General features: G+C 59.9%; 1 protein-coding gene across 3 annotated transcripts; it reads left to right on the plus strand.

Annotated features, from left to right (window-relative positions):
• Nucleotides 1–3,128: 3,128 nt before the first annotated feature.
• CAMSAP3 (calmodulin regulated spectrin associated protein family member 3) lies at nucleotides 3,129–18,197 on the plus strand. 3 transcript variants are annotated; one of them, XM_082623434.1, is made up of 18 exons: nucleotides 3,129–3,401; nucleotides 9,078–9,331; nucleotides 9,631–9,753; nucleotides 9,837–9,932; nucleotides 11,013–11,060; nucleotides 11,324–11,462; nucleotides 12,073–12,212; nucleotides 12,297–12,390; nucleotides 12,470–12,524; nucleotides 12,675–12,748; nucleotides 13,041–13,110; nucleotides 13,196–14,651; nucleotides 15,824–15,963; nucleotides 16,044–16,351; nucleotides 16,708–16,807; nucleotides 17,221–17,333; nucleotides 17,412–17,530; nucleotides 17,619–18,197. In XM_082623434.1, the coding sequence occupies exons 1-18, from the start codon at nucleotides 3,254–3,256 to the stop codon at nucleotides 17,922–17,924; spliced, it is 3,783 nt and encodes a 1,260-aa protein (XP_082479560.1). In that variant the 5' UTR covers nucleotides 3,129–3,253; the 3' UTR covers nucleotides 17,925–18,197. The 3 variants fall into 3 exon arrangements, with proteins under 3 accessions (XP_082479560.1, XP_082479562.1, XP_082479561.1); XM_082623436.1 differs by having other exon boundaries at nucleotides 13,247–14,651; XM_082623435.1 differs by lacking the exon at nucleotides 11,013–11,060.
• The last annotated feature ends 27 nt before the right edge of the window (nucleotides 18,198–18,224 follow it).

Raw genomic sequence — 18,224 nt, forward strand, 5'->3', positions numbered from 1 at the left:
CGGCGGGGAGGGGGCCACCCGGTGCACACAGGGGAGCCAGTGTGTCCGGAGCAGCCTGGGCCCCAGGAACAGGCACCCGGGGAGAGGTGGGACCTCGATTCCAGCAGGCATGGGTGGGGCGGTCCAGCCTAACAAGGCATTCCAGTCCGGCCGGTGTGGGGCTGGGCTCCAGGAGGCCCCCGGCTCCTGCTCTGACGCCGCCGGAAGCCCCCATGGCTCTCGCCTCCGAGGACGCCTGAGGGCCTGCAGGGCACCTCCCAAGGCGGGAAAACCTTTGCCTGCGTGCTCACAGCGCGTCCCCCAGCAGAGTGTGCCAGCAAGCGGCAGGCACCGTCTTCACCCATGTTTGCCCTTGGGGTCCACAAAGGTCACGAGAATCTCCCCAGGGAAAGCAAACACACGTGTGCGCCGGCAGGACACGCCACGCTCCCAGGAGGGGATGGGCACGAAGTCATGCCCTTCCCCGCCAGGTCGCCTCCCCATGCCCTGAGCCCCAGATCCCCCGACAGAGCCGCAGATGGGGACACAGAAGCCCAGTGCGAAAAGGACTTTCCAGGTCTTTCGCGGGGGGCGCTGGGACACGGGCCAGGGCACACGCACAACGCACATCCCACACGTGCGCTCAAACACATCTACACTGGCCCCGTGGTGTGTGCGCCCACACCTGCTCCTGCACGGGCACATCCAGACAGGAGGGCCCACGCCCCAGCTCCCCACCCACTGCCCCGCACCATGACACCCACGCCTCAAACACGCCTGTGCAATGCATGTTAAGGGGATGGGGAATTTCTACAAAGGCTGGGGCTCAGGGACCACCATGGGTGGCGGGGGAGGCACTCAGGAGCCTGACTTGCTGTAGTGATTTCTCATCTCATAAAAAAAATTTTTTTTCATTTACTTTCTTTCTTAAATTATTTATTTATTTTTGGCTGCGTTGGGTCTTCGTTGCTGCGCGTGGGCTTTCTCTCGTTGTGGCGAGCGGGGGCTGCTCTTTGTTGCGGTGCACAGGCTTCTCATTGCGGTGGCTTCTCTTGTTGCAGAGCACGGGCTCTAGGCGCGTGGGATTCAGTAGTTGTGGCTCGCAGGCTTGATTGCTTCATGGCATGTGGGATCTTCCTGGACCAGGGCTCGAACCCGTGTGCCCTGCATTGGCAGGCAGATTCTTAATCACTGAGCCACCAGGGAAGCCCTCATCTCATGGAATTTTATACAGTCAAGAAAACACTGTTTTTTGTGTGTGTGTATAGATTGAAACCCCCGCCGTAGTTGTAAAAATTCACCCACCTGGTCTCACTTATATATGACAAGTGCATCTAGATGCACACAAATACCCTTACACACCCACAAAGCCATTCAAAACACAACTCCTTACACATGTACACCTACTCACACACTACAGCCATATGTTCACAACCAGGCACCCATAAATGCACTTACACATAAAGAGATACATTCAGATACTCAGTTTACATTCAGAAACCAGATACACACACTCATACATGTGCACCTCGTCAAACTCACACTCACAGATCCGTGCAAATATTCACAAATCCACACAGATGTAAACACCAGCTTCACACACACAAATACACAAAATACACTCAGCGATACATGTCAACAAATAAACAGATAACATATAAACCCAAACACATACGTACACTTATTATACACATGAAACTACACTCAGGTATACACATCGGGACATACACAAAGACCTACACTCACAAACACTTGTGCATTCACAATTACACACAGTTAAGAGGCACACAGTAGATATCTTGACAAAAAAACACCATGGAACACACAAGCAAATATTGAATATCCACAAATAGAGGCTCAGACATTTACAAGTATACCAGGTAACATCCACACAGTTGCATCATGTACACAAATATCTGCGTTCACACACACACAAATATATTCTCTCTCACACACATACCCCTCATACTGACGTACACAATCAAGCTCATACCACACATAGATTTGCTCACACAAATATGCAGTTCCTAGAGAAATAGGCACACTTGCACTCTCATAAATGCATCCAGAAATGGACATTCTTCCACAATTATACCCACTTCCACTGTTTACACACCCTGTCATACCACCTTAGCTCACACCATATACCCAAACACAGTCACCCACAAATACACTCACATGTAAATACACATATATGAGCAAAACACATTCCACAATTGCTACCCCCATACACACACCCGTGTGCACACAATCATACTCATAAACTCATATACAAATGCACTTAGATACAAATACATCACCCTCATTTACACACAATTGGAGCCCGGCCCCCCAAAAATTCTGTTGATACCACAAATGCACACACAGACATTTGCAAATATACCCAGTAACAGCCATTCAACCACACTCACATATACAAGCAGTCACACTCCTGCATAATTACACACACTCTCCATTTGTCGCACATACTCCTTCACTGACATTCATCACACCCTGACACAAAAGAGTACATTTAGATGCTCACAAATAGGCAAACTCACAAATGCACTGACAAAACACAAATACACACACACTCCTGAATCCTCAGGACACCAACACCTACACAGCACAGATCCTTGTACACACAACACACATGAAAAACAAGGACACACAAACTCGCACGTTGTCACATTCGCACAGATACGGACACGCAGACACCCTCAAACACACTCAACACCCTCCTTTCACCACCCAAACACATCCAGAGATCCACACACTGATACGAATAGAGACACACGTTCTTGGATGCTCACAAGACACAATGAGAAACAGGTGCACACACGCGCGCGCTGCCTCCAGGCCGGGAATGACAAGCTCACGCTCACAGCTAAGGAAACACACTTGGGCAGGCACACGCACCCGCAAGCAGAGGGTCCCTCGTCCTCCCCGGCGCGCGCGCGCACACAGGCGCGCGCGCGCACACACACTCCTCCGCAGCCTCCCCCGCCACCACCGCAGTCTGGGCCCGCCCCACCCTGCGGCGGCGAGGGGCCGGGAGAGGCGAGGGGACAGGGTCGGGGGCCAGGCCCGGGGGCGGGGCGCACCTGGGCTCCGCCCCGGGGCGGGGCCGACGCAGCGTCGCGAGCGCGAGCGGCCGCACCTGGCTCGCCTGCGGCCGCGGCGGTGACGGTGGTGGTGACGGCGGGCCCGGCCCGGGTGCTAGCGCGGCGCAGCCCAGCCCAGCTCAGCCCGAGCGAGCGAGCGCGGAGCCGGTGCCCGCAGCCCCGGCGCCGCCATGGTGGAGGCGGCGCCCCCCGGGCCCGGGCCGCTGCGGAGGACCTTCCTTGTACCCGAGATCAAATCGCTGGACCAGTACGATTTCTCGCGGGCCAAGGCGGCGGCCAGCCTGGCGTGGGTGCTGCGGGCCGCGTTCGGGGGCGCAGGTACCAGGCCGGGGGAGAGGGCTCGGCAGGTGTGGGGGGCGGGGCGCCGCGCCGGGGAGGCCGGGGCCGTGGGAACAATAGCGCCGGTCGCCGGGGGTCCCCGGGCCCGGGCCCCTGCGCGCCGGGCCTCTGGGCTTCCTGCTCGGCCCAGGCGGTGGACTTTGCCCGGCCGGCTGCGGGAGCGCGGTGGGGGTGGGGCCGGCGGCCCAGCTCCGCGCCGGCACCCGGGCGTCCCGGCCCCCAGGTGACCCGGGCAGGGTCTGCGGGCCGAGTGTTGTCTCCTACTGCGGGCCTCGCCTGGCTGCCCTCCCCCCCTTTACACACTCACATCGTGCGCCCGCGAGGACCCCCGCCCCCGTCCAGTCCGGACGCACACCCCGCGTCGGCCCTGCCTGCTCTGCGGGCGGTGAGGGGAGCGGGAAGCCCCTGTTTCGCCTCCACGGCCCCGGCCGGCGGCTGGCAGCTGTGACTTATTGCCCCATTTTGCTTAGGAGGAGGCCGAGCCCAGCAGAAGGGAAATGGCTTATCCAAGATCGCCGGGGGTGAGGGCCCAGGTGCAGGGCTTCTCCCACTTCCTCCCCCCGGTTCACGTGTGTGAAGAACTCAGGCCACCCCACGGGGGAGGATGCGAATGGGTCCCTAGGATTTGCGGCCCAGGGAAGGCTCAGTAATGGCCCCATGCCAGAGCTGAGAGTCAGGGCCTGGCCGTGGGGAAGACGAGTTAATTAAGGTCTGGGCCTTCTGGGGGGACGCCCTGCCCTCCCACTGGTCCTGCCCACTGGTCTTGGCACCAGCTGAGCACAGCCCATCATACCTTCAGTGGCCTTCCCAGATCAACCTGTTCTGGGTGTGGGTCTTGGTGACAGCTGTCCAGTCTCCTGGTTCCGCCTGAGCCTGTCTTTCTCCCAGTCTCTTTCTCTGCACCCTCCCAAGCAGGGCCCACTCTGGGGCTCACCACCCACAGGGATCTGCTTGAGAAAGGGCGTGGGGGGTGGGGGGATGGTTGGCGGGGAGAGACCCAGGTCTGCCCCAGCCCCTCGCATCCCAGGTTGTGAGGCCACAGAGGACTCAACTTTGGGAATCAGAACTGGCTTTGAGTCCCACAGTCCACCAGAATGTGAACGAATTAACCCAATTCTCTAAGCTTCTGTTTAGTCCTCTATAAAAGAAGGCATTTGTTCACTTTGTTATCCATTTCACAAATGTCTGCGGGGCACCCACTAAGTGCCAGGGCAGTGCTGGGGTGACTGGGGTCCCAGTTCCTCCTTTCACAAGGTGAGAGAGACTGACCACTGGATTATTCTGTTTCTGGCGCACAGTACACACTAAGTGGATGTTGCTATTCCTGCTACCGTGACCAGTGGTATTTTTATTAATGATAATATTATTCATCATCTGGCCAGGGACAGCAGAGAAATTACTGTTCCATTTCCCAGAAAGAAAAGTCAGGTCCCTGGGGGACGCCCTGACTCACCCGGTTCTGTTCTCACTGACCCAGCTCCCCTGTGTTGTGTGACATCCTCCCCGAAGGTCGCGTTGAATCTGCCCCCCACCCACGTTCTCTAAACAGAGGGGGACTGAGGAAGGTGGGACCCCAGGCTCTGAACGGGAAGTGGGGAGCAGAGCCCTGCTTGGTTCATGAACTCTGGGGCTCTTTACTGATGCCTGTTGGGTGCCAGGCCAGTGCTGGGTGCTCAGGATGGAGAGAGGGGGATGAGACTTGAAACCAGATCATTGCCGCTTAGAGTGATAAAGAGTGAAGAGTGTAGAGTGAAGTCCAGTTAATGTCGAGGCGTGCTGCGGGCCTTCCAGCGAGCAGGCTGGGGGAGGAAATCCCTGGAATCTTCCAGGGAGGGGAGGAGAAAGGAAGGCTCCCAAGAGGAGGGGGCATTTGAACCTTGAAGGATGTGTAGGAGTTTGCCAGGGGGAGGAGACCAACAGCGAGTTCTCCGAGAAGACTGTACAGGTCCCAGTGGTGGCCAGGAGTGGCCAGGGAGATGAGGGAGTCTGGTGCAAGTGATGAGGGCCTCTCAGGCCATGGATGGGGAATCTGAGGGCCCTGGGGAGCCATGGAAGGTGTTTGGGGACTGACCAGATGAGATCAGATATGCAGTTGCCCCGGGGGAATAACGGCTGGGGGAAGGGGTAGTTCTGATGGCCCCAGGGTACCGGCGTGAAGAGGCTGGGCAGGAATGCAGGCTAGTGGGCTCCACAGAACTCAAGCTCAGAGATAAGGAAGGGTGGCATCTTTATGCAAGTTTGGGAAACACCACATGCAGTCCCTTAGGCCGCCAGAACCCCCAGGTGATGCTTAGGGAACTAGGGTCCCATTGGCTCTGCCCTTTACTAGCTCTGTGATCTTGGCCAAGTCATCTTAGCTCTCTGGGCCTCGGTTTTCTTATCTGTACAACAGATAAAAATAAGTCTCGGAATAATGCAATGAGCAAATGCACACGAGGAGGCGATGGTGGTCCAAGGGCTAGCTGCGCTTTAGCTGTGCTGTCCAGGGTGGTAGCCACGAGCAGCGTGTGGCCGGTCTGAATTGTGCTGTAAATGTAAAATACACAGTGGCTTTGGAAGACTTCGTACCAAAAAAAAAAAAAAAAAAAAAGTGAAATATCTCGTTAATAATGTTTTTATATTGATGACGTGTTGACGTGATAATATTGTGGATATATATATTGGGTGAAATATATTACTAAGTTAATGTTACTTGTTGCTACTTTTTTTTTTTTTTTTCTTGCGGTACGCGGGCCTCTCACTGCTGTGGCCTCTCCCGTTGCGGAGCACAGGCTCCGGACGCGCAGGCCCAGCGGCCACGGCTCACGGGCCCAGCCGCTTCGCGGCATGTGGGATCTTCCTGGACCGGGGCACAAACCTGTGTCCCCTGCATGGTCAGGCAGACTCTCAACCACCGCGCCACCAGGGAAGCCCCGCTACTTTTTTAATGTAGCGACTAGGAAATTTTAAACTTCCTGTGTGGCTCACATTCTATTCCTATCAGACAGGACTGCTCTACAGTAAATGCTCAATAGAACACTTTATATATAGTATAGAGCGGTGGTTCTCAACCAAAGATGAGTTTGTCACTTAAGGGACATTTGGCAGTGTCTGCAGACATTTCTGGCTGTTGCTACTTGAGAGGACAGTGCTCTTGGCATCCAGTGAGGCAAGACCAGGGATTCTGCTAAACATCTTAACAATGCACAGCACAGCACCCCCTGCCCCAGTTCCCCACGCCTCAGCCCCACTAAACACAAAATCATCCAGCCCCAAATGCCAATGGTGCCGAGGTGGAGACAGACTGGTGTAAAGTAAGGACATGATAAACATTAGCTATCGGTAGCTCTAGCTCAAGTTGTCATCTTCAAGGCCCTGACAAGCCCTGCAGGAAAGAAACTTTAATTTTGCTGATGGGAGCAGGAAGCAACCGGGCGCTGGAGAGAGCGGGAGGAGGGTTTGGCTTCAGGGGATGCCAGGAGCTGAAACCAGATGACTGATTGGATGTTGAGCGGGGAGAGAGAAGGAGAGATGGTGATCTCTCACTGTGATGGGGACAGAGAGAGGGAGCACGTTTGGAGTAAGACGCTGAGCATGATGGGCGCTGCCTGGGCTGCAGCAGGTGGCAGTGCTCAGATGGCCATGAAAGCCATCATAGTAGCGGGGGAAGTCCGTTGACAGGGCTGCTCAGACAGAGCTGTTGGGAGCCCAGCATCAAAGAGGCATGTCAGGAGGTGGCCTGGCTTGAGTGGTGGGAGAGAGAGAAAAAGATGCCAGGGGGAGGAAGTTTTCCCGAAGAAGGAGGTAGTCGGCAGAGAGCCCAGGCAAGATAGTGGGTGTTGGAAGGCCACTGCTGGCCTTGGGGAGGCCAGGAGCTAGGAGGGCAAGGGCAGATCAGGGAGGTTGGGACAGGGGAAGGCTGGAAGGAAAGAAAACCTGGAGAACTCTTTTTTTTTTTTTTTAATTGAAGTGTAGTTAATTTACAATGTGTTAGTTTCAAGGGTACAGCAAAGTGATTCAGTTATACATATATATATTCTTTTTCAGATTCTTTTCCAGTATAGGTTATTACAAGATAATGAGTATAGTTCCCTGTGCTATACAGTAGGTCCTTGTTGTTTACCTGTTTTATATATGGTAGTGTGTATATGTTAACCCAAACTCCTAATTTATCTCCCCCGCCCATCATTTTTGGTAACCCTAAGTTTGTTTTCTATGTCTGTGGGTCTATTTCTGTTTTGTAAATAAGTTCATTTGTATCATTTCTTTTAGATTCCACATATAAGTGATATCATATGATATTTGTCCTTGACTGACTTCACATAATATGATAATCTCTAGGTCTGGAGAACTCTTCGTTCAAGGGGCAGAGAGATGGCCCAACTCTACACAGGGTTTGGGTATTAAGTAGGAAGGTCAAGTGTGAGTTTAGGGGGTGGGGAAAGAGTGGGGGGGGCAGGGAGGGGCTGAAAGCCAGGGTGCCTGGGTCCTTGTAGGTGAGGGTAGGGGCCTCTGGAGAGCATCGCTGTGAATTCAGGCACCTGAGGAAGGCCTGGTACGACACGTTCAAATGTTTTTAAGCAATAGAATCCTGCCCCCTCCCATCCTTTCAAACACGCAGAAACCCAGTATACAAAGCAGCAGCTCTGATTGGGATGAGTTGGGGCCTCCCTGGAAGACCCATAAGGGCACATCCAACCGCGTTGGCCTCGGTTGCCTCCTGTCTACCTCCCAGATCTTCCTGGCGGCTTATTCTGATCTTTCTCCTCCCCACCCTTGGGTCCCACTTGGTTGGGGCTCTGCCACCCCTCCTCCCTCCACATGCGGCTTCCTCAAGCCTCTTCCTACCCTGCCCCTCTCTTTCAGGGTTTTTGTGGCTGCCTCTAAGCTCCAGCCCCTCCTGTACCCCCATCTCAGCCACCACCCTCTTTCTCTTGCCTTCCGCCTCCCTCTGTCTCTCTTCCCCCTCACTCCCAATGGGGCCCTGGGTGCCTCTCCCCTCCTCCCCTTCAGTCACCAAGTTCAGGCCATTCACCCCCCCACAAAGTGTTTGCAGTCTGTCCCCCTCCCCCATTGCATGCCCTGCCAGCCAGCCCCCCACTCCACAGCTCATCCCACCCCCTGCTTAAGGCCTGGGTTTGAATCCCAGTCCAGAGCTGTGTGGCCTTCTTGGTGCCTAGGTTTCCTCATCTGTAAAGCGGAGTTACCACGTGTGCCCTGGCTGCTTCTTCCTAGGGTTTTCTTAAGGCAAAGCGAGTCCCGTGGGGTGGTGTAGGGCACCCAGGGAGATGGATTAAGTCACATTGTCCTGCAGTCCTTAGGTGAGGGCGAGAGGGGTGGCTACAAGACCCCGCCCACCTGGCCTCCGCCCCCTCTCCTCCGGGTCCAAGAGCACGCCATCTCCCCTGGCACGTGCTCTCTCCCACCTCCTCGCCTTTGTATGCAGACCCCCTACCTGGAACACCGTCACCCCTTCCTCTGGCAAACTCCCCCACACCTGCGCCTCGTGTCTCAGCCCAGGTGCCCTATTTTCCCGTCCCGGTGCCATCCTCCCTGGTCCAGACCCGCAACGACCCCCCCTCTTTAATTGGGTCCATGTAATTGTATGTATGCGGAGGGATTATGTCCGGTGGCCCTGACCCGCCATGATCCACTCCCCCCTCCTCGCCCCGGCAGAGCATGTGCCCTCGGAGCTGTGGGAGCCCTTCTACACCGACCAGTATGCGCAGGAGCACGTGAAGCCCCCGGTGACGCGGCTGCTGCTCTCGGCTGAGCTCTACTGCCGGGCCTGGCGCCAGGCGCTGCCGCAGCTCGAGACGCCCCCCAACCCCTCTGCGCTACTGGCCCTGCTGGCGCGGAAGGGCATGGTGCCCGCGCTGCCCGAGCGCCCGGTGCAGGAGGCCGACCTGAGGCACCAGCCTATCCTCATGGTAGGCCACGCCCCTACCTCGTTAGGTCCCGCCCACCAGACCTGGCTCCTCCCCTCATGGCTGCTCCCACCAGGCCAGGCTCCTCCTACCAAGCCTGGCGCCTCCCAAAAGGCGCTAACTCTGGCTCCTGAGGACTTGCCTACCCGGCCCACCAGATCCCTAAGGCCTAGTTTGTGACCTCAAAGCTTGGACTGCCTCCCAAGCCCCTCCCACTTCGAGCCCCTCCCACCTCCAGGTTCTTCCTCTTTCTTCTCCCTGGGAGGCGCTCTGGTCTCACCCTTCAGCTCTTGCCTCCATAGGGAGCCCACCTAGCTGTCATTGATGCCCTCATGGTTGCCTTCGCCTTTGAGTGGACAAAGACACTGCCTGGTCCCTTGGCCCTGGCCAGCTTGGAGCACAAGCTTCTTTTCTGGGTGGACACGGTAGGTGGGGCTTGGGCTAAGGTGGGCTGGCGGGGGCCAGGATCACCCAGTGACTGGAGCACTGACCTCTCCCTGCTCCCCAGACCATCCGGCGGCTGCAGGAGAAGACGGAGCAGGAAGCTGCCCAGAGAGCATCTCCCGCGGCCCCTGCCGATGGGGTGGCCCCAGCGCAGGCTTCGGTGAGCCTGGGGCGATGGATGGAAGGGAGGAAGGAAGGGCGGCCCCTCGAGGGCTGGGTGGGCAGGTTGGAGCTGTGCCTCGAGGCCATTCCTGCACTGGGGGGGGCTGGAGGTGACTCTCTCTCTCTCTGCCCTCTCCCCTCTGCCGCCCCTGCCACTCTCCTCTCTGCCTCTCTGGCATCAGTGTCCCACACGCTGGTACTGGAAGCTGGTTCCTGTAAGTGGGGCTGTCTCTCTGCCCCGTCTGCCTGCCCTGCTTGTCGCTGTCTGTGTGTCTGTTTCTGCCTGCCTGTCCTGCTCCCTCTCCTGTCTCTCCCCAGATATGAGCAAAGGAAGTAGGACCCCAGCCCTGGGGGGACAGAGAGAAACCCTTTGGGAACCAAGGGAAGGGGGGAATCTCTGCTGTTCCTGAAAGGACAGACTTCTCCCCGGTACATGACTCACCTCCCAGTAATCAAGAGGCTTGTCCACTTGAGCCAAGGTGGGGAGAGGGAGGACCCCAGCCCATCAGACACATGGATCCTGACCCCAACAGGCAGGGCACATGGAGAAGACCCCTCTAGCCAAGAGAAAGATCCTCAAACCCAAAGAGGGTAGAAGAACCTTCCTAACTGAGACTCCAGCTTCCCTAAGGACAGCTCCCTGGTCTCAGTTTTGGGGGGCAGTGGGGTGTCCATCCCTGAAGTACAAGGGGAAAGTGACCACTACAGGTGGTGGGGGGAGGTTTTGGGCTGAAGTCCCTGCCTTTGCTCACTTCAGGGTCTCCTTCCCCCAACACTAGGGCCTGGGTTGGGGGTTCCTCTCCTGCCTTCCTGCTTCCTCTGCATCCCCTCCCCCAGCTGGGACCTGGGTCTTTTGTTGGGGGGAGAGGATTCCCTGCATGAGTGGCTGCTCTGTGGGGTCCCTCCTGGCTGGGAGGAGCTGGGGTCCCCAAAGCCGGCCAGGGCGCAGTCAGGGAGCTGGATGGCCAGGGCTCAGGACAGGGGTCAGGGCTGTCTCCTCCCCCGCCGGAGGTGTGCTTGGGGGCCCAGCAAGTCAGCACCCCTCCCGCCCTGCTGACAGCTGCTCCTCTCCCCCCAGCACGCAATTGCCTTCTGTTTGAAGGAGTCGGGGAGCAAACCCCCCATGGTAACGTATCCCCCACCCCAGGGTCCCAGGAGTCCCTGTCCCCAGCCCCCGCTGCTGGCCTGGCTGCTCGCAGACACCTCCTCTGCCTCTTGCTGCTGCCCTTCCCCTGCTCCAGGCTGGCCCCCCCACCACTCTGGCTCTGGGACCCCCGGCTTCACGCCCCCTCGTGGCGGAAACCCCAGGCCTCCCCACCCAGCCTGCATGACTGCTGACCTCGGAGGGGGCCAGCTTGACCTCTGACCTGACCTGGCTCCCACCCACAGATCCGATATCGCAAGGACCGCGCCGTGGCCCGACGTGCCCCCTGCTTTCCGACCGTGACCAGCCTCCAGGACCTGGCAAGTGGGGCTGCGCTGGCCGCCACGATCCACTGCTATTGTCCCCAGCTCTTGCGACTCGAGGGTGAGTGAATGTGCCTGAGCCAGACCCCATCCTTGCAAGCCTGGCACCCAGGCATTGGCGTCTGTCCCCAGAGTAGTGCAGCGATTATAAGTGCAGCTCCCAGAATTGGCAGACCTGGGTTTGAACCTCTCTCTTCCCGTAATGAGCTGCGTGACCTTGCACAAGTGTCTAAACCTCTCTGCGCTTTATACAATTCACTCCTGCAGCAAATACTGATAGAGTACAAACTGCCAGATCCTGTTTTAGGTGCCAGAGATCCAGCCAGAACAATACAGACACGTTCCTGACCTCAGGCGGCTCACATCCTAGTTGGGAGAGAAAGACAATAAGTTCATCGAGAGGAATGTTCCAGATGCTAGGTGCTCTGAAGGGCACTGGGTAGTCAGGATAAGCTTTCTGAGTTGAGTTCTTGGGGGACTAGCACTCCAGGGGGTGGGAACAGCAGACGCAAAGGCCTGAGGAACAGCCTGTCACGGTACACACCTTGTGAAGGGGGCCTAGCCTGGCTCGTCAGAGGTCCTCCGTGCATGTTGGCTGCTGGGCCCCCGCTTCCCCGGGGCCCCATCCTCCTTCCCTTAGAGCTGGGGATGCAGGCATCCTGTCCTTACAGAGGTGTGCCTCAAGGACCCCATGTCTGTGGCGGACAGCCTGTACAACCTTCAGCTGGTGCAGGATTTCTGCGCCTCCCGCCTTCCTCGGGGCTGCCCGCTCTCTCTCGAGGACCTGCTTTATGTCCCGCCGCCCCTCAAGGTAAGGCCATCTCGGGGCCTTGTGGGCAGAGGGGGGTGTCGGGGGCCGTGCGCCTGGTTGGCTGACCCTGCTTTCCGCCTCCAGATCAACCTGACGGTGCTGCTAGCGGAGTTGTTCATGTGCTTTGAGGTGCTGAAACCCGACTTCGTGCAGGTCAAGGATCTGCCTGATGGTCACGGTGAGGCCCGACCCTGGGTCCGGGGGGCATGGGGGCGGGGGAGGCCAAGCCCTGCCTGACCCTGCGCTCTGTGCTGCAGCCGCCTCCCACAGGGCCACGGAGGCCTCCCCATCTCAGAACAACAGCGGCAGCAGGTACCACTCCCCTGTTGGGTTGAGACTACACAGCCACAATGGGCTCCTCCTCCTGCGGGGACGGGGAAGGGAGATGATCTGGTCTCTACTCCCGGGAGGGGCGAGGGAGGGGGAGAGGGGGCCCCTTGGCTGATGCGCATCTCTTGGCAGTTCTCCTGTCTTCAACTTCCGCCATCCACTCCTGTCACCCGGCGGCCCTCAGTCCCCACTCCGAGGATCCACAGGTGAGGGCAGGGAGATGGCTTCTCACTGGAGGCCCCCATCCAAAGACCACCCCAGCTGACCTCATGTTGTCCCTCTAGATCCCTCCATTGGGTCCCTCTGGCACCCGAGTGACTCCTTGGTGACACTCATTGTCCCCCCAGTGACCTCCCCAGTGGCTCAACAGGACCCCGTAGTGACACCACCCGCCATCCACATAATGACCCATCAGTGACTCACCCACTGACAACCCGTGGAGGGTCCCCAGTGGCCCCCAGAGTGAGCACTGAGTGACCACTCACTGCCCCTCCCCAGGCTCACTGAAGTCCTCCCCGTCCATGTCCCACGTGGAGGCCCTCGGCAAAGCCTGGAACCGTCAGCTCAGGTGAGCGCATCGCAAGGGCCCGGGCAGTGGAGCGGGTGGGGCACAGGCTTGTCCCAGGGGCTGACCCCTCCCTCCGGCCGCCCAGCCGTCCCCTTTCCCAGGCCGTGTCGTTCAGCACTCCCTTTGGCCTGGACAGCGATGTGGATGTTGTCATGGGAGACCCCGTCCTACTCCGCTCCGTCAGCTCAGACAGCCTGGGTCCCCCGCGCTCTGTGCCAGCCCGGACCCCCACCCAACCAGCCCCGGAGACTGGCGACCTGCCTACCATCGAGGAGGCCCTGCAGATCATCCACAGTGCCGAGCCCCGGCTGCTCCCGGATGGGGCTGCCGACGGCAGCTTCTACCTCCACTCTCCCGAGGGGTCCTCCAAACTGCCACTGGCTTCCCCCTACCCACCCGAGGGGGCCTCAAAACCACTGCCCGACGGGCCCACCAAAGCACCCACCTACTCGCCCCTCCCCGAGGGCCTCTCAAAACCGTGTCCCTGCCCAGCGGGGGAGGTATCGAAACCGCCAGCCCTGTCTGAGGGCTCCCCGAAGGTGGCGGCTTCGTCCCCAGTGGCCAACAACTCTGAAGTGAAGATGACCAGCTTTGCTGAACGCAAGAAGCAGCTGGTGAAGGCCGAGGCTGAGGCAGGGTCCCCGGCAGCCACCCCAGTGGCACCAGAGGCCCTGAGCTCAGAGATGAGTGAGCTTGGAGCCCGACTAGAGGAGAAACGCCGGGCCATAGAGGCTCAGAAGCGACGTATCGAGGCCATCTTTGCCAAGCACCGCCAGCGACTGGGCAAGAGCGCATTCCTGCAGGTGCAGCCGCGGGAGGCCGGCGGGGAAGCAGAGGTGGAGGCAGGCCTGGCCCCTGGTGGGGAGCGGCCGGCAGGCGAGGGCCAGGGTGAGCCATCGCCACGGCCGAAGGCAGTGACCTTCTCGCCGGAACTGGGCCCGGTGCCCCCCGAAGGGCTGGGGGACTATAACCGGGCGGTCAGCAAGCTGAGTGCAGCGCTGAACTCGCTGCAACGGGACATGCAGAGGCTCACGGACCAGCAGCAGCGGCTCCTGGCCCCGCCAGAGCCCTCCGGGCCTGCCCCGCCTCCCGCAGCGTGGGTCATCCCTGGTCCCACGACGGGCCCCAAAGCCGCATCCCCCAGCCCCGCCCGGCGCGCTCCAGCTGCCCGGCGCAGCCCCGGGCCTGGCCCCAGCCCCACACCCCGGAGCCCGAAGCACGCGCGGCCGGCGGAGCTGCGGCTAGCACCCCTGACGAGGGTGCTCACGCCTCCCCACGATGTGGACAGCCTCCCCCACCTGCGCAAGTTCTCGCCGAGCCAGGTGCCCATGCAGACGCGCTCCTCTATCCTTCTGGCGGAGAGGCCGCCTCCCGAGGAGCCCGCGGCCCGGCCTGGCCTCGTCGAGATCCCGCTGAGCAGCCTGGAAGAGCCCATGGCTGAGGATGAGGGAGATGGGAGCCCCCCTGGTGCTGAGGATTCCTTAGAAGATGAGGCATCTTCAGAGGGAGAGCCCCGGACCGGGCTGGGATTCTTCTATAAGGTTAGAGTTACCTGAGCAGGTGGGGGAGGGGCCAGGTGGGTAGACAGATGGATGGTCAGGGATGGGTGGGCAGGTGGGTAGACAGGCAGATGGGTAGACAGTTGATCGCATGGATAGGGCTTTCCCAATGGATGGACAAACGGAGCTGGGGGGGAACAGAGGTGGATGGGTGGTTAGCCAGGTGGCAGCTGGCAGACAGACAAGGTGTGTATGTCCAGATGGACACATAGATGGGGTGGGTGGATAGACAGAGGGAGAGCAGGTAGTAGACAGTTGGACAGGGCTGGGTGGATGGATGGATGGGTGGGTGACGGACAGATGGACAGGAGTATTAGACAGATGGGGCTAGGGTCCTCTATGGTATCCCCTCCCTCCTGCTCCCTCCTTCATCCCCTACTGGCTTCCCTTCCTGAACTCTTCCATATCCAATCACTCTTCTTCCTGTTGGCATCCCCAGCCTGGGCCACCACCTCTTACCTGGACACCTGCAGTCACGTCCTGATTGGTCTCCACTGCCCACCCCTCACCATACACCAATCCCTGGCCATTTTCAACTGAGCAGTCAGCAAAATTTATTTAAAATGAAAATTGGACCTTGTCACCCCCTTATTTAAAACCCTTCTGTAGGTCCTCTTTGCTCTTAGAATAAAAGTCTTTCCCATGGCCGCAGGCTCTGCTCGCCCCTGACCTCATCCTATGGCATCCTCCCCAGCTCTGCATCCCAGCCACACTGGCCTCCCTGCTGTTCCACACCTGCTAGGCCTGTTCTGGCCTCAGGGCCTTTGCACTTGCTATTCGCGCTGCCCAGAATGCTCTCCTCACCGCTCACCCCCACCCAGCTCAGTCCTCATCATCATTCGAGGCTGCTTCCTCCGGGAGGCCCCTCTCGGTGTCCCCAGGCCAGGATAGGTCCCTCCCCACAGTGTAGACTGACAGCAGCCTCTGCTGGCGTCCACCAGTGTTGGTGTGATACCTGATTGCCTTCCTCGCTGGGTTAAGCGCTTGGTGTGCCCAGAACGAGGCATGGGGCTGTGCGCACAGCAGGTGCCCACCAAGTGCCTTCAGACCGATTACAAACACTCAAGGACAGGCGAGCGGCTGGGTCGACACAAGATCAGACTCCAGCCGAACCAGGGGAGGGACAGCCAGCTACACTTGGTGCCTGCCCCCAGGATGAAGACAAGCACGAGGACGAGATGGCCCAGAAGAGGGCCAGCCTGCTGGAGCGTCAGCAGCGGCGGGTAGAGGACGCACGGCGGCGGAAACAGTGGCAGGAGGCCGAGAAGGAGCAGCGGCGGGAGGAGGCTGCGAGGTGAGGCTGGGCCCAGCCTGGGGAGCCTCCCGCCACTGGCGTCCCCACAACCTGATGGCTTCGATCCCCTCAACCTGCAGGCTGGCCCAGGAGGAAGCAGCCCCCGGGCCGCTGGCCCCCGCAACTCCTGTGGCCCCTGCCTCAACCGCAGCCCCAGCCGCCCGGGCCCCAGCCGAGGAAGAGGTGGGCCCCCGGCGGGGGGACTTCACGCGGCTCGAGTATGAACGCCGGGCCCAGCTGAAGCTGATGGATGACCTCGACAAGGTGCTGCGGCCCCGGGCGACGGGGAGCGGGGGACCAGGCCGGGGCGGTCGGAGGGCACCCCGGCCACGCTCTGGTTGCTGTGATGACTCGGCCCTGGCGCGGAGCCCAGCCCGCGGCCTGCTGGGTGAGGCCCCCGTGGGTATGTGGGGCGGGCGGTGCACGGTACGTCCGCAGGGCCGAAGCGTGGGCTCACAGGGGTCAAGGCTTCCACAAGGATGTGGGGCTGCAGCTGGGTAAGAGCCGTGGGCAGAGCTGGCCTGGGGTTCTCTCCACAGCTTAACAGGTGACGGGCCACTTCCCACAGCCTGGCGTGGTGGGGTGAGGTGGGGAGGTCATTGTCCAGCGAGGCTGCGCAGGGCGAGGGTCTTGGACAGGACTGACCGCACATTCCCTCCCCAGCCAGCCAACTAAGGTCCCCTGGGCATATGTGGAGGTAAGGGGACTTCGGGTGGGGCCTGACCCGACACCCTCTGCTCCCAGGCTCTCGGCTCAGCAAAGTCTACTCCCAGTCCACCCTGTCTCTGTCCACCGTGGCCAACGAGGCCCCCAATAACCTCGGCGTGAAGAGGCCCACGTCTCGGTGAGTTTAGCCTGGGCGGGCAAGCGTTTGTGTTCCAGGTGGCCTCTCAGAGAGAGGAGAGAGGGAGGGAGGGAGAGAGGAAGGAGATAGGGAGAGGGGGAGAGAGAGAGAGACAGAGGGAGAGAGCGCGCCTTAGGAGGGTGAGGTGGCACGAGGGTGTGCATCTGCCACCAAAGATGCAAGGCTGCACACCTGAGAGACAGGACCCGAGGTCGTGCCTCTCTGTTCCCGTGTTCAACGTGTCCGGGGCCGGAAGAGGGCCCTGTGTGGACTTGGGAGCCCAGATGCTGTCAGTGGATGCGTCCTGCCTGCTCGGCTGTGTCCTGGGCTCGCCCTTCCCAGGTCCCACCGCACACTGATTGGGAGGCTTCGTCCACTGCTGACCGCACCCCACCCCACCCCTCCCCCCGCAGGGCTCCATCTCCATCCAGCCTCATGTCCCCAAGCCGCCTGCCTGGCAGCCGAGAACGTGAGTGGGAGAACGGCAGCAACGCCTCCTCCCCGGCCTCAGTGCCCGAGTACACGGGTAGGTGGGACTTCGGGGGGTGAGCACCGGGCCCCACCGGCGCCCCCAGTCGTCCCTGCTGACCGCCCCGCCCCCTAGGCCCGCGGCTGTACAAGGAGCCGAGCGCCAAGTCCAACAAGTTCATCATCCACAACGCCCTGTCACACTGCTGCCTGGCGGGCAAGGTGAACGAGCCGCAGAAGAACCGCATTATTGAGGTGGGCCCGGGCCGGGGCTGGGGGACTGGTGGCGGGCGGGTTGCAGGGGCCCTGCTGGCCTGGCTAACTGCTTCCGCCCCCCACCCAGGAGATCGAGAAGAGCAAGGCCAACCACTTCCTGATCCTCTTCCGCGACTCAAGCTGCCAGTTCCGGGCCCTGTACACGCTGTCCGGGGAGACGGAGGAGCTGTCGCGGCTGACAGGCTACGGCCCCCGGACGGTGACGCCCGCCATGGTGGAGGGCATCTACAAGTACAACTCGGACCGAAAGCGCTTCACCCAGATCCCCGCCAAGACCATGTCCATGAGTGTGGATGCCTTCACCATCCAGGGGCACCTCTGGCAGAGCAAGAAGCCCACCACTCCCAAGAAGGGCAGCAGCACCCCCAAATAGCCCCATCCCGGGTGGTCCGCAGGCCGGGCCCCACGTGCTCTGGCCACCGCCCTCCTGGGGGACAGCCCAGGGGACAGGCCATCGGTATGCCCAGGTCCTGGCTGTCCCCGTGACCTCACCTGGGTGGGGCTGGAGTCCCCACCCCCTTACTTTGGTCCTGTCCTGCTGTGGGGGCTGAGCTGGGAGGTTCAGGGACTCAGGGCTCAGCTCAGTCCCCCGTCTGTCCTCCCCACCTTCTCGAATAAAGTAATTTAAAGAGAGCTCGACTGCTGGCACCTCCCCGAGGCTGGCTGGGGTGCC

Source organism: Mesoplodon mirus, assembly GCF_964341445.2.
Source record: "Mesoplodon mirus genome assembly, chromosome: 5".
Taxonomy (NCBI): domain Eukaryota; kingdom Metazoa; phylum Chordata; class Mammalia; order Artiodactyla; family Ziphiidae; genus Mesoplodon; species Mesoplodon mirus.

Excerpts from the sequence above, each read along its gene's own strand:
- CAMSAP3 (XM_082623434.1), top strand. The coding sequence starts at position 3,254 with ATGGTGGAGGCGGCGCCCCCCGGGCCCGGGCCGCTGCGGAGGACCTTC. Across the intron at positions 11,463-12,072 it reads CCAGCTCTTGCGACTCGAGG|AGGTGTGCCTCAAGGACCCC; the intron begins GTGAGTGAATGT and ends CTGTCCTTACAG. Across the intron at positions 16,352-16,707 it reads CCCAGCCCGCGGCCTGCTGG|GCTCTCGGCTCAGCAAAGTC; the intron begins GTGAGGCCCCCG and ends CTCTGCTCCCAG.